Here is a 14,663-nt window from a genome sequence, read left to right on the forward strand (position 1 = left end):
AAAAAAAAAAAGGAAAGTCATCCCATGTTCTAATTCTTCCCACCTGATCATCCCAGAGCTACATGAAAGAAATTCCAAAGAAAGATGCACTTCCTACTGGGAACTATGCAAAATTTCAGGTTCCTACTGTCTATAGTTTTATCAAACAAAAAAACATTTTTTTAAAAAATGAAGGAATGAATGTGACTGAGTACATGTCAGCTCTGGTTAACACAGAATGATGGATGCCTGCAAATATTTGGATGTCTTATCTCTGACAGCCGAGTTGGAGGCCCGTAGAAACCACAGTTTTGCATGCAGGGGCCTGATATTTTAGTTACAGCTCGTCAGAGCGCATTTTCATACAACTGCCGTACAGTATTCCCCAGGTATGCCACTATGTACCAAATATTTTAACTTTCTTGTTATGTTCTCTCGAATTTTCCCTATATGAATTTTTAAAATGCTCATACAGGGCAGGCAAAGATTGTTTCAGAGGCAGAGCAGCATGCTTTAATTCAGTTACCATTACCTCAAAGCCCAGCAGGAAGTTTTTTTCTGGTCAAGAAGAGAGGCTGTGTGCTGGGTGCCATTACAAAACACACTGTATGTGTTGTAAATGATGACAAACATACTGTAGACATTTTTTTTAAGTCATACTGGGAAAATGAGGAATAACACCAGATTTTTTTGGTAAATGACTGAGCTCAAGTGTTTGTCTGGGTAGTTTAATTAAAAAATAATAATAATAATAATCATGCTAGAAGCATTTCTTAAAACACCCCTGCCTTCATCCCTTCAAATATTTTATTTTGAGAAAACTGATGACAGTAAGGACCTGTAATTTTGTATAATTCTTATTAAGAAATGCACTTTTTTATTTTATTATGTTTTTTTTTTTTTTTTTTGTTTGTTTGTTTTTTACCTGCAGTTCTTTTTGTTCCTTTCTTCAGGCAAATCTGAAATGGTCAGGTGGGAAATCTTATGAATTGAGATGGAATAACCCAATAAAACAGGAGGACCTTCGGTGTTGCACACACAATGAAAGCTTGTTTTTGCCAACCAAAAAAAAATAAAAAAAATAAATGCCATTCACAACTCAAAATTTGCAATTATTATCCCAAATTTTCAACTTAATAACTCAAAGTTCTGAGAAGTTAATTCTCAGAAACACAAAAAAGTGACTTTTGGATGCCAACAAATGTTTGGTTGGTTGTTTTTTTCTGTGGCAGAAACAAGCTTCCATAACAAACCACTGGTGCTCAAAGAGGGGAAGAAAAACAGGAAAACGCTAAATGGAAAAATTACAACCAAAAACAGGCATTAAAAAACGAAATTTTAAAAATCCAGGTCCAGGAAGTCACAGGCAGTTTGGAATAAATAATAAAGGCTTTTATATTATTTTAGTAGCCAAAACCCCCTCAGCTTCCGCCTTCTGGCTGTTGAGACACAAAGAGGCCCTGTGATTATGTTTTTCAACCTTTTTTTGTAAGCAAGGATGGAAATGAAGAACCCCTAGTGAGAGATTTAAGGGAAAGGGTGTCTATAACTTATAAAAGAAAGTCAAAGATAGGCAGCAAACCACCTTTTTAAACCTCAGACAACAGCCAGAAAGAGACTCAGGTGCAGTGTATGGCCAGTGACACTTGCACCTGAAGGCCAGAGTATGCCAGCACTATAACTAACAGGATGAGTATGATTAGGCAGATAAGAATGTTGCTTGGTTTTTAATTTCTGACATGAAAACAGTCAAATGTAAGTTAATCAGCAAGTTAGTGTTCTTCGTTGATAATTTAACAAGACAGTTCATCTGCTGATTGGCTGATTGCTGCTGTGTATTAACTCAGGTATTAGCTAGAGTTAAAAACAAAGTGTCTCTCATTTGGTGTGACATTTATAGTTTGTGATACGCTTTTCATATGAGAGTGAGTGAAAAGTGTGACACTACACTATTTCAGACATGTAAGCTGATCCATCCACCCTCTGGACAGATCCCGGTCGATTGCAGGGCCTGCAGCCAGTTTAGAATCACTATTCAACCTAACGTGCATGTTTTTGCGCTGTTTTGCACAGCAAGACTCCAGCAGGCCACTGGATTTGAACCTAGGATCTTCTTGCTGTGAGGTGACTGAGGTGACCACCTTAACTTTAAAACAGATTGGCTTAAATTGTCATCAACCACTCTTTTGATGAGGTGTATAGCTTTAGCATCCCCACGCTTCATGGCTGAGGTTTTTATCCTGGAAAACTGTCTTTGGTCTGGATCAGGCATCAAGCGTTTGCCTACAGATTTAACAAACTAGTTTAGCTCTAAAGTTCTTTTTGGAGATTTGTTTCATGGCACGACTCCCATGGAAGCCCAATCTGTGCCAGACTTTGACGCCAACAACTGCTTGCAGATCCCTTGGTGAAGTGTGGGGGCTGAGGTTTCTGGCACAACTTCACCTTCTTCTAAAATGTTCAGAGAGGAGCGGTTAAAACTTCCGTCTCGCTTTTAGACTAAGGAACAACTTTATTGTTTGACGTACGCATTTTGGCTGATGGCCTTGTATTTATATACCTCCATATGTACCCACCTGTTTGAAAATTGCTAGGGTGGCCAGTCCTGAACCAGTTTAAACTGTCTTCTCCACAGCAGGGAGATGTATTTCAAACAGTTTTATTTCTCAGACTCATAAACACCCCTCCATGAATGGCTACCTTACCATGATGGAGGAGTTTGTGTGTGGCTTTTGTCCCCTGGTAGGGCATCCCAAGGCAAATTTGTCCTTGTTGATGGAACAGATGAAGAGCAATTCACAAGACCCAAACCAAGGGGAAGAAATCAAGGTTTAGTTTACCCTCCCTTGAACAGGATTCTCATGGCCTCACCCTGGAGCCAGGCCTGGAGAGGGAGGGTGGCTGGGCCTTATTCCATGGGGTTCGAACAGGAAACATGGGCCTGGACTCATGTCGGGCCATCTCCTGCAGGTGCAATGTATGTCGGGTGGTTGTCAAGGGCAGAGGCCCTGATGGTCCATTGCCCAGCTATCGAGGCTAACTGTTGGGACATGGAACCCTGGGCATAGATTATGCCTCTCTGCTGGCCTGGGAATGCCTTAGTATTCACCGGATAAGCTGGAGGAGTGGCTGGGGAGACAAAAGGTCCTGGCTTCTTTGCTTAGGCTGCTGCTCCCGCAACCTGGCCCCAAATAAGGGGAAGAAAATAGATGGATGGAGACTCAGACATCCACAGCCCTTTCTGAAGGCCTTAGTGAGCTAACGCTTCGATAGTAAAAAAGAAAAGCAGACACTAAACATCCAGTTTGAATAAGATGGGTGCCACGTGTGAATGTCAGTACTCCATGGATAGTATCACCCAAAAGCATTAAGTGAGGCTGCTGAGTCTGCTAACTAACAGGACAAAAAAATCTACTTTTTAAAGTAATGCATTAAAATACTCTGCAGATGTTTACTCCTTTTGTTGGTGCACATACAAAAATGAGATTATTTTAGTTCAATCAGGCATGTGGTAAATTAAAATGGCAGCAGTGGCAGTGAAAAGCATTTATAATCGGCCCCAGCGTGCCTTTCTCACATGATAAAAATTCACGGGACAAGTCACATGCAATGGAAGTGGTCATTAATTTTGGATCCTGCTGCTGCTGCACGTTCGCTGAAGCCAAAGATTAAACGGAGTTGAGAATTTTATTATTGGAGGCTGATCAGACTGATCCCACAAAGATCCCAATTAGTGTAAGAAAACCATGAGTGAGTGTGTGAGCATGGACGTAAAATCTTAATGACTTTATAGTAATTAAAATCCACAGCTTCAAATTTAAGAGATACACTCTGGGTCACAAATCTTCAGCAGTTTATTTGTAAAAAGAGTATTTTAGTAAATCAGTTATGCTAGAATAATGTCCAAATTATGACTCATTTATAATGTGAAATGTTATCAATTGTATCATCTCTCACATTTATACACAAAAGCCAGCTATATGTGCTGTTAGAGTGGTGAATGTTCATATTAAACATGGGCAAAATTTCTAATAAATAGGTCATGTGTGCACAAATAATCTAAATGCTCTATTTGAAACCATCATTTCTTAGCTCTGTATGTCAAATACGCAATCTCAGGGATATAATAGCTCCACCCACCTGCTGTTCCAACCTTGTGTTTGTGTGGGACAGCCAGTTAGAAGAAGCTGGCTTTAAGGGAGAGGCGCTTGTGTCATACAGAGGCCCAATATTTAATGTAATGGATCTATCTTGTCTCTGTGCTTTTAGATGCTTTGATGTGGCTGTTCTGAGTTCCTGCCTTAGTCTGTGAGAGCACGCTGAGCTTTGCCAGGTTTTGACTACATTACCTGTATCCGGCTGAGGAAGAAAGCGAGTAAAGGAACAGAGAGAAAGGTGCAGCAGTGAGTCGTATCTTTAGGCACAGCTGTGTTTGTGTTTGGACACCTTTAGACTTTGTAAAAGATGGATGCAGCCACAGTGCAGTGATGTCGTCCAGCAGTCAGGGAGATCCCTTTTGAGGTCTGATGTTGAGCATTTCCACTGGTGAACTAAGCAGCAAGATTTGGGCATGCCCAGGTAACTTTGAGTTTAGCTGTGGGTTTTAATTATTACCAAGACAAAGACTTCTTACTGCAGTACATCGCCATGGTAACTTATGCTGCTGACTTCACTTCTCTGGAAAGTACCATCATTCCTGGGAAATGCCTCAGACCTCTGTCAACCATGTGACAAATTTACAGGTAAACAGCATTTAAGTTCTTATTTATATATTACATTACTCTCAGGTCATTAAACTGCACCAGGACTGGCAGTCAAAGAAATAAAAAACTATAACCCATCACGTTCTTCTAGTGATACAGATGAGCCTTGTTAACTTGCATGATGTTTTTGTTTTTTTTTCCTTTCCTTCCTAGCTTCAAAAAGGGTTAACTTCAGTTTTACTGACCAAAGGACTTAAAATGCAAACACACACACAGCTGACTGTTTCCTTTAGCCTGGATTATGTGAGCAACTTCAAATTTTTCCTAATACTGGAGTTTCCTTTCTTCTTTTAAAAACATATTTAAAAAAATTAAATAAAATAAATATAATAATACAAAAAAATATCACTCTGCTGCCAGTATGTTTGTGACTGGTCAGATGTTTCCAGTGTAATCCACTTCACGTGAATATGCCAATAGAGAGTGATAAACAAATGAGATCACTTTGCCTGATTGGAAGGGAAAGTGAAGCCCGAATATGGCAACCCCGAATATGATATCCCCAGGGGCGATCTTAGCTTGTAATCGGAAGGTTTTGAATTTGCGTCATTAAGTCCAAACATAAGCGAAGTGGTATATCTAACCAATCTCAAGGTCGTTTATCCTTTTTGACTTGAACTGGGACCAGTTTACAAAACGATCATCATATTGTGTTGATTACGACTCAAAACTAGCAACTGAGATGATAAACTCAGCAGGAAACTGTTTACTGAGCTCAAACAAGTGTAATCAGTTTTGCACCCTCTGCTGGCCAAGAGAAAGAATGGGGGTTTAACACATCTGGACTGGTTTTACCTTTCATTTACGACCACCTTTTATATACAGTTTATGTTAATGACATCCACTACCAGCCCACCAGAGCCCGTTTCCCAAATATTCTTTAGGACATACAAATAAAGATTTAAAAAAAAAATTAATATCAATGTTTCCATTTAATAAAATATATTTGCAAGCAAAATAAACCGACATTTCTGTTTTATCGCTCTATTTCTTAGCCAATTTTAATAAACAATTATTCAAGCAAACGTTTTGCCATGAGTGCGCCACTAACATGTTAATTACTCAGCCAAACCAGACTTTTAAAAACAGTTATTGCAGCTGCAGAAACCTAAAGTCTCGTGTCTACTAGTCTCATTTATTGGTTGTGCAGTTGTAGATTTGTTCTCATCTGCCACACAGTTATTAAAAGGTCATTCAAGCTGCTACGTAGCTTTGCATCGCCAATGGTACAAAAGGGAAACAACAACTCAAAGTGGAATGGCTACACGAGAGAGCGAAAACAACCATCTTTTCATCAACTCATCAATGTTTAGTACATACACATCATCTACAGGTGTAACAGTAGCAAGGAGCATGAGAGAAGCAGTCTATTAAGCTTTAAAAACTAGAATATGCTTAAAAAGGGATTTACTAACCACAGAAAAAGAGAAATACAATTCAAAATACTCTCTTTTCAAAAAAAATATCTTGAAGTGGCTGTGACTAGCAGCAGTATCAAAAGTCCCCTTTATTTAAAATTTATTTCCGCAATCAATTTTTTCAAAAGACTTTCAGCTCTGGGATTAATTTACATGTTTTTGGCATCACGCTGCTCTTAAGTGAAACCCCAGAAGACAATTTTCCTCTGCAGTTTTACTAGACAGCACTTTCCTATTTACCAACGCTTCACTGATAAATATGATCTGGATTTTAACACCATGTGCACTATGTACAAAACAAAAACTAAACTTAAAGAACGATTAGGATGCCTTTGCAGATTTTGAGGTCGGAAATGTATCCAGAATACAATTGGATGAGATGAGGCTATCTCATCATCTTGAAATGAACCGAATTGTGATTTTTGACAAGAGGGGAAACCCCCCCAAAAACAAGCAAACAAAAAGGGTAAGATACTCCCGTGAACTACAGCCACTCCAAAATTAACTGCCATGAGTTGTTGGTTGGTAAATCATTACTTAAAAAACCAAAAAACAAACAAACAAACATGAGAAAAAAAAAACAAACAAAAAAAAAACAACTCTTTTCACTCATCCGAGTCACGTATCAATACATGATTTAAAAAGCAAATCTTAAATTACAACAGTGATGTTTTTGTCTGTGGAGGACTTTTGTTATCCTAAATGCCAAGAATTAAACCGCAGACTTAATAAAAGGGATGGGTTTTGTTTTTCCTTTTTAAAAACAGGGTTGACCCTCACACCCATCACCGGTCCATCATGCTGAGGATCATCTCAGGAGTCAGGTCCCCGTTCGGAGGGGCTTCAGACAGCTGCCCCACCTGCGTAGCACCCTCTCCCTGGGTCAGCTCCTCCATCTGGATGGTCGACTTCCCTCCACCCACCACCACCTCCTGTGCAGCCTCATTGCCATCATCGTCTTGGTCGGCTCCGACCTCCTTCTTCACAATGATGTCGTCGACCTCTCCGGTGGCCTCGTCCTCCACACGGATGATAGCAGCCGCTGTTTAGGACAATTTCAGGTCAGACTAAAGACACACCTTTTCAAATTGGTACATATAGTTTGTTATATGTGAAAAATCCAACACTACACACTGCGAGTTAAATGACATCAAAAACGGTCACCAATTAAACACTTACTGTCTGGTTTGCTCTTTGGGGGGCGCCCACGCTTCCTCTTGACTGGTGGCTCCACTGGGGCTGGGATAGGGACAACAGGCGAGGCCTGCTCCACCTCCATCTCAGTCAGTAAATCCTCTTCCTCCTCTACCTCATCAAGCTCGCCCTCTATATATATATATATATATATTTTTTTTTTTTAAAAAGGGGGGAAACAATAACTTGTTAGACTTAATCACATTTTCTTGCACAGCCTTAAAAAAAAATCAAGATCTGCAACAATTTAATGTAGCACCCAAACCTCTTTGACAGGCTCCTAAATATTTACTTAAGACACTTTTGATTATTTGTATATCAGCTTTTCAAGCACTTGTGTACGAGACCTGTGTCGTCGTCATCATCATCATCCCTCCTGGACTGCATCTTCCTCTTCCTGCCACGTCGTCCCTTTTTGGGTGGTGGAGTTCCGTTTTCTTCTAAAGAAGCGTCACCTGTACAGCTGTCAGCATGACGTAGCATCGTGTTCTGTGGAGCAAAAACACAGAACCGTCACACCTCTGTGACATACGCACACAAACAACCCTCTCATGTGTGCACTATGATCTCAAGGGTCAGTCCTACCCTGCGAGTGAATGTCTTGCTACATTTGTTGCAGACGAAGGCAGTGGGGATGAAGTTAGGATCGTGGTAACGCTTGAAGTGCATGTCCAGGAGCTGCTTCTGACGGAAAGTTTTGTCACACTGGCTGCAGGCGAATGGCTTCTCCCCTGTGTGCGTGCGCTTGTGCATTATCATGTGGCGTTCCTGTTGGGTAACAGAACAAAAGACATTTAACGTTTGTTTAGCAGTAAAATAAACAGCAGGAGCATAACGTATTCCAGCCCAACACGGACCTGTCTGCAGCAGTAGTCACACTGGTCACATCTGAAACGCTTCTCATTCTTGTGAGTCTTCTGGTGCTGAATGAGAGCATAGCGCTCATGAAACACAGCATCGCAGTAACGACATTTCTTCCCCGTCTCAATAAATGAATGCTGTTTTCTCAGGTGAACACCTAAGATGGAGACAAAGGCATAAAAATCCAGTCAGATAAATGTCATATTGCCTTGTTATAGAGATAAAGACTCCCTGAAATATTCTGTTTCACAACACAGGGCAATCCACTAACTGAGAGCAACATGTTTACGTTCCTTTAACTGTCCTTCTGCATACAGTTTGAAGTAGAAATAGTCTCAAATCACTCACCAAGATCACTTTTACGTGCAATGACGGTATCACAGTGTGGGCAGTGAAATTTTGCCACATTCTCTGTGTGTTTCTGCAGGATGTGCATCTTCATGGTGCCGCTTTGTGTGAAACGAGCATGGCAGATGTAGCACTCGTATGGCTTCTCACCTGCAACAGAAGAAGACGAGTCAGCTACTCTCCTAAAAAACTGGAGCTAAAACACACTTTGACTGAAAATCTAAGAGGATTTTACCTGAGTGTGTCCTCATGTGTCTCTTCAGCTTATAAGTGTCTCTGCTGGCATAGCTGCAAAGACTGCACTGGAAGGGTCGCTCCCCTGTGTGAGAGCGGATGTGCCTTTTCAACTTGCTCACCTGGGAAAAGACACATTAGCCTTTATTCCATGGTATAGAGACCAGGTTGATGCCCAATTAAATAACTAATATAACTCACCTCGACACTGGAATAGTCGCACATGGAGCACTTAAAAGGCTTCTCGTGTGTGTGCTTGTAGCGACGATGACGCACTAACTCACCGCTGGTCACAAACGCCATGTCGCAATCTGTGCATTTATGTGGCCGAGTGCCTTTAAACGAAGAAGAAAATCAGAACTGTATATTAACTGCTGGTGTAGCTGACATCTGAAATACAACACTGGATGAAAAGGAGATAAATGCCCACTAACTTTTGCAGTAATAATAAGTAAACACTCTGAAAGTTTACTTCCTCGCTCACCAAGTCCATCCAGCAAATTGTTTCCGTTTCTGTATTTTCTCCAAATACCTGTGTGTGTGTTGAGGTGGTTTCTCAGCAGTGTGACTGTTCTGAACGCTCTCCCGCACAAGTGACATTTATGCGGCCTCTCATCTGTGTGGCTCTTCATGTGTCGGTCCAGGTTAGAGCGCCGTGGGCAGGTGTAGCTGCACAGCTCACACTGGAAAGTCTTCTTAACACCTGGACACAGAGATGTTCAATTTAGCACTGGGAAAGAAGAAGAAAAAAAATCTCTTGAAAGTTTTCGTGTAACTTGATCAAAGTCTAACCTTTTTTCTTGATCTTTGTGGGCTTCGGGGGCTTCATGTTGCCCACAACCTTCTCAGCATTAACCTCTGACAGCAGTCCCTCCTGCTGCTCTTCCTCAAAGTCGTACACAGAAACATCCATGTCACGATCGCCTTCTGCATAGCGCAGGCGACTCTTCTTTCCCTTCTTTGCTTTACGGACAGCAGTAATGGGCTGGTAGTCAGGGTCCTTTGTCCACTCTGGGTCGTCTTGCGGGGGCACAGAGGTCTCCACCTCTGCTGGCTCTTCCTCCTCCTCTTCCTCCTCCACCCTTGTCCCTTGGAGCTCCTCGTGGGCTGCCTGGAGCTCCTCCTGCTCTACAGTCTCCACTTCACCATTTGCGCCCACTTTAACTACCTAGTGTAGGAATATGACAAATGAATCCTACTGGAACAAAGACTTCACTGAAAATCAAAGACAATCAAAAGCACCTGGTAGCCTCAAGTCATTTCTCACCTGGAAGCCCTCAGGTAAAGGAAGAGTGTGACAAATAACTGGCTCTGCATCCTTGTTAGCCGCTGACGTCTCAACATAAGTAGCCTGGAGCCCGTCTACAGTTGTAGTTGTGACAGGTACCTGCACGAGCTGAAGCTGGCCCAGACCTAATGCTGCACCTGCTTGCTCCTCCATGTTCACCACCTGTGAAGAGAGACTGGACTTTATCGTTTGATGGCAAAAATAAAAGACCCGACATATATAATCTGGCTAAAAAGTTTAAACCGTGCTCTTTACAAACCTGAAGCGTGATGATCTGGCCCTCATCTCCACCTGAAACTGTCATTGTGCCGCCTCCCTCCAACACCTCTGTCTTCATTTGTAGAAGAGTTGGGTCTAGAGCATCCATCACCATCATCTCCATGTTACCAGCGACTTCACCCTGCGTCAAGGCCTCTCCACCCTCTGGCAGGACCTTTCCATCCGTCACCTGAGCGGACTCCATGGAAACAACCTCGGCCTCCATGGCAATGAGCCAACAAATGCGCTAAACAGAAAGAACGTGAATATCTTTAGCAAAAGGAAAGACTGGTGTGATGGAGAATTGTTTGTAACCAAAAAGTGCTTTATTTATTTTTTTATTTGATCCCCCCCTTCCTTTGCCCTCTGGCTAAACTGAAACAACGGGATGGCTTTCAGTAAATCCAGACATGTTTAGACCAGATGATGAAAGCACCTAGATTAACTGAACAAATAATTAAAAAAAAAAAATCCTTGTATCAATATTTGCCTGTGCACTGAAAACATTCCCAGTGTTTGGTTTTCCTTTTCCTGAATGTGCAGTATGACAAAAAGTGCTGCCAGCAGAATACAAAACTTTTCCATTTCCAGGATATCAATTACACCCATTTAAACTGGCAACTTTAGAAAAAAACAGTTTAGTGTGTAAAACTGTCCACAGTTTGTTTTGGGTTTTTTGGGGCTTATACACCAAACTCCGCTTCCCTTGTCTTCTACTTGGAGTTGATGTCAGATGAGCAGCATGCTGTTTTTTTTTTAAACTTTTTAAAACAAAACACAAAATAAAACAAACAAAGCCCACCTCTGCTAGGGATGAGCGATGCCCCATTTTCACCAGGGTCACCAACTAGTAACTAGAGTTGATTTAATGCCTCAACCCAACATGTTCTCTGCTTTCATTTATTTTGTGCTTACTCATCTGAACATACATACCAAACAGCACTCAATGCATTTTGCACAAAGTATTTTAACATTTTTCATTTACTGGTCACCATATGTGGAGAGGGCCAGCTAGCTGCAGTTGTGTGTGATGACAAGAAACCTTGTTTTTAGTTAAAGGGTTCCACATAAAGTACCTGTTCAGATAGTTTAAACGTGAAGAAAAGTTCTCCTCTTCAACTGATCAGATGGGTTGTTTTACAAAGCACAATTAAGAGGCTACAATGGAAGTTGTCTCTATTCAGATTAACTTTAAGTTCGCCACAGGTTTAAATGTGCAAGATTTAAACAATACACTAGATTTATTTAACAGTTTTATTTATAATGTAAAACAAATCGCTTAATAAATTATGCTATAGTTTTACAGATTAAGCTCCCGGGATTTAGCTTTGCTTTTTGTGAGTCAGTAAAAGTATACAAGGGACCAATAAAAGTCTCATCTCCTGGACTTGGGCCCAGTAGAGACCACAGATGTTAAGACTCACCAGAGTACTAAAAACGATCATATTTAGACTCTTTACACTAAGCACGTACAGCCATTACGCAATGACACCCCGCACAAGCCAGAGTTCGAGGAGTCCGGGTCATGTAAACTAGCACCCGAGCCAGAGTGAAACTCTGGTGGACGATGCAGAAACCGTAACCGTTTTTAATAACTGCGATGCAAATGTTTAAAAGAGTCTTCATTCCTGCCTTCCAGTGGTTATCTGGTTTGGCTGAACGCTGATAGATTATGACTGTGAGCCAGTAACAGAAATCACATTTAGTCCGATGCTTCAGGAAGCATTTGTTCGCTTGTGTGTGATTTTTTTAAATCTAAAAATCCGTTCTCCTCCGTTCTGTTTTTATCAATTCACAGGACATCGTCCAACAGATGATGTATAGTTTAATAAGCGAAATAAAACTACTTAAATACTGTCTCGTGTTAGTTGGTTAACTCGGGAGGCGCGAGTACGTCTGAAAACAGGAAACAAAGGGCACGATAAGATGGACGTCAGGCCTGAACAAACTTAAAACAGGAACACCGATAAATACAGCCATCCCTGTGCACATACATCGAAATATCGGTCAAAAACCAACAAAATGCTCAACTGAAACAGGGAGTTACATTTTATAGACGGATTTAGTGCATTTTAGATAACGATAGAGGGAGACAAACACCCCCCGCCAGCCGCCTGGCCGGTAAGCCCGACCGTGACACCTAGAGGCCGGCGACGGCTCCTACAAAAACGTTTCCGCGTTTGGAGGCTAAGTAAAAGCCCTACTTACTCCTGGTTTCTTCCTTTCCTCGTTATGTTCACTTGGAAGCTCAGCGCCTACAGTAGCTCCTTTCAGTCCTGCAGCGGACGGCCGTAAGTGCTCCGCGCCGGGCTAATAATTTTCTCCCGCTTTGGAAGAGTGGGCCTAACATACAAAATGGCGGCCCATAAGAGCCACTGCGCCTGCGCAACTAGGTGCCCGGGGAGTAAAGAGGAGGGATCGGGATGTTGCTGTGGGTGATGGGCGCCAGATTTGAATTCAGGCGTGGGCGTGGCAACCACGGAGACGGTTATTAAAAGGGAGAGGTTATTGATTAGTTTTCTGATCTGCTATCAGTTTTTTTTTTCATCGGGAGTGACCTTTAAACATTCAACAGCATCGAGTCAAGATTAGGAATAATGTTTGCTGTATTAAAGCAGTTCATCCAGTTAGCCACTGGAGGGCGGCATGAAAGTGTCAAATTGGGGTTTACAACATGCACACAAATGAAATCGTGAGTGATAATTAGCTGCATAGTGTATGTAAGATGAAAAGAAAACCTATTTAGACTGTTGCCATGGGAAAGTGAGCTCCTGGACCCTAGCTTTTAGGACTTTTCAATTATAGCCCACCAGTAATTATTTGGTTCAAAGGTTTTTTAGTTAACTAACACCAAACTAGAAACAATAAAATATTTAAGTCATATGAAATAAAATAAAAAAGCAGCTAAAATTAAACGGGAAATCTTTTATTTTAGCCTTTGTTTACTAAGACTTGGAACTGGGACCTGGAACTAAACACAAAATTAAGAACAAAAATTAAACATGAGATAAAATAAAAGTAGCTAGAACACAAAAAACTACCATACAACTGAGATAGTGTGCAAAATGTAAACAAAAACAGAATTCAGTGATTTGCAAATCCCATAAACTCATATTTTATCCACACTAGAACACAGATACAAAGTAAATGTTTAAGCTGAGAAACCGCTGGAGGAACATTTTGCAATTAGGTTAATTAGACCCATGATTGGGTATAAAAACAGCATCTTAGAGAAACAGACTTTCTTAGAAGTAAAGATGGGTAGATGTTCACCAGTCTAGAATAAACTGTGTCCACAAACTGTGGAACAATTCCTGATTATTGAAAAATATTGAAAATATCTCTGAATATTGTTCCTCGATGTAAAATGTAAAAAGATTGTGAATATGTTATCATCTACAGTACATATTATCGTCACAAGATTCAGAGAATTTGGAGAAATCTCTTGTGTGCTAGGGACAAAGCTGATATCAGTACTGGATTCCTGTGATTCTGGGGCTCTCAGGCAGTACTGTTTTAAAAGAAAGTATGTTGTTCAATACACAGCAGTATATTCACAGTTTAAACCAGATATTTATGTACACTTTATGGAAAACACAAGAACATTTTTTTACTGTACAACATCAATTTAGAGTAAACTTGTTTTGTTTTGGATAAATAAATATTGAAATATCTTTTGAATTAGTTAAATGTCAGAATAAAGAGAGACAGAGCTTCTATTTTAATCACTTTCATCAAATTTAGGAGTACATGTACACTAAGTTTATTGTTAATTAATAAGAAAACTCCAGAGGATTCCATTCTGAGCTGAAGAAGCTTCTGATAGGTTAGTAGAGTCCAGTAAATTGGTGGCACAGCTGTGGATGCATATAAGGCAAAACACAGAACCTGTTTCTTTGAAATGGGAAAATCAAGAGATCCACCAAAACACCAGGAAAAGAACTGTGGAGCTCCATAAGTGTGGCTTAATTTTGAATACAATTTGGTGCCATTTACAATTAAGAAATACAGATAGTTTCTCTCTTTACTCTTTATATTTATCAACCTAAAAAAATAAACATTTAGTCTGATTTGATGTTACAATTAAAAAAGTGTTTTTATCTGAAGAGTACATAAATATCTGGTTTCAACTGTATATTTGATGATGTTGGTGTTTGGCTTGATTGTCAGCACAAAGAGAGAGAGAGAGGAACAGAGAGGGCAAGAGAGGGAGATGGAGAATGAGGACAGAACAGAGATGAACAAGAGGAGGTGAGACACACATGTTAGTCAAATGGTCATTTACCAAAAGTATCACCGTATCATAGGTCCTCATGTATC

At 40.7% G+C, this 14,663-nt stretch overlaps 1 protein-coding gene across 1 annotated transcript; it reads right to left on the reverse strand.

Annotated features, from left to right (window-relative positions):
- Window positions 1-5,655: 5,655 nt before the first annotated feature.
- Window positions 5,656-12,731, reverse strand: LOC102291175 (transcriptional repressor CTCF). Its single transcript, XM_005915221.3, has 13 exons — window positions 12,552-12,731; window positions 10,345-10,590; window positions 10,065-10,247; window positions 9,590-9,965; window positions 9,330-9,500; window positions 8,999-9,132; window positions 8,799-8,919; window positions 8,564-8,713; window positions 8,212-8,372; window positions 7,940-8,122; window positions 7,702-7,843; window positions 7,340-7,486; window positions 5,656-7,202 (listed from the first exon to the last, which is right to left on the reverse strand). The coding sequence occupies exons 2-13, from the start codon at window positions 10,567-10,569 to the stop codon at window positions 6,946-6,948; spliced, it is 2,250 nt and encodes a 749-aa protein (XP_005915283.1). The 5' UTR covers window positions 10,570-10,590; window positions 12,552-12,731; the 3' UTR covers window positions 5,656-6,945.
- Window positions 12,732-14,663: the final 1,932 nt, after the last annotated feature.

This window comes from Haplochromis burtoni, unplaced genomic scaffold, assembly GCF_018398535.1.
Source record: "Haplochromis burtoni strain Fernald_Lab_line unplaced genomic scaffold, NCSU_Asbu1 Contig_11, whole genome shotgun sequence".
In the NCBI taxonomy this organism is placed as follows: domain Eukaryota; kingdom Metazoa; phylum Chordata; class Actinopteri; order Cichliformes; family Cichlidae; genus Haplochromis; species Haplochromis burtoni.

Coding starts and splice junctions, on each gene's coding strand:
- LOC102291175 (XM_005915221.3), bottom strand. CDS start 10,569: ATGGAGGCCGAGGTTGTTTCCATGGAGTCCGCTCAGGTGACGGATGGA. Junction 8,373..8,563: donor TGCACGTAAAAGTGATCTTG/GTGAGTGATTTG, acceptor TCTCCATCTTAG/GTGTTCACCTGAGAAAACAG. Junction 8,123..8,211: donor GTGACTACTGCTGCAGACAG/GTCCGTGTTGGG, acceptor GTTACCCAACAG/GAACGCCACATGATAATGCA.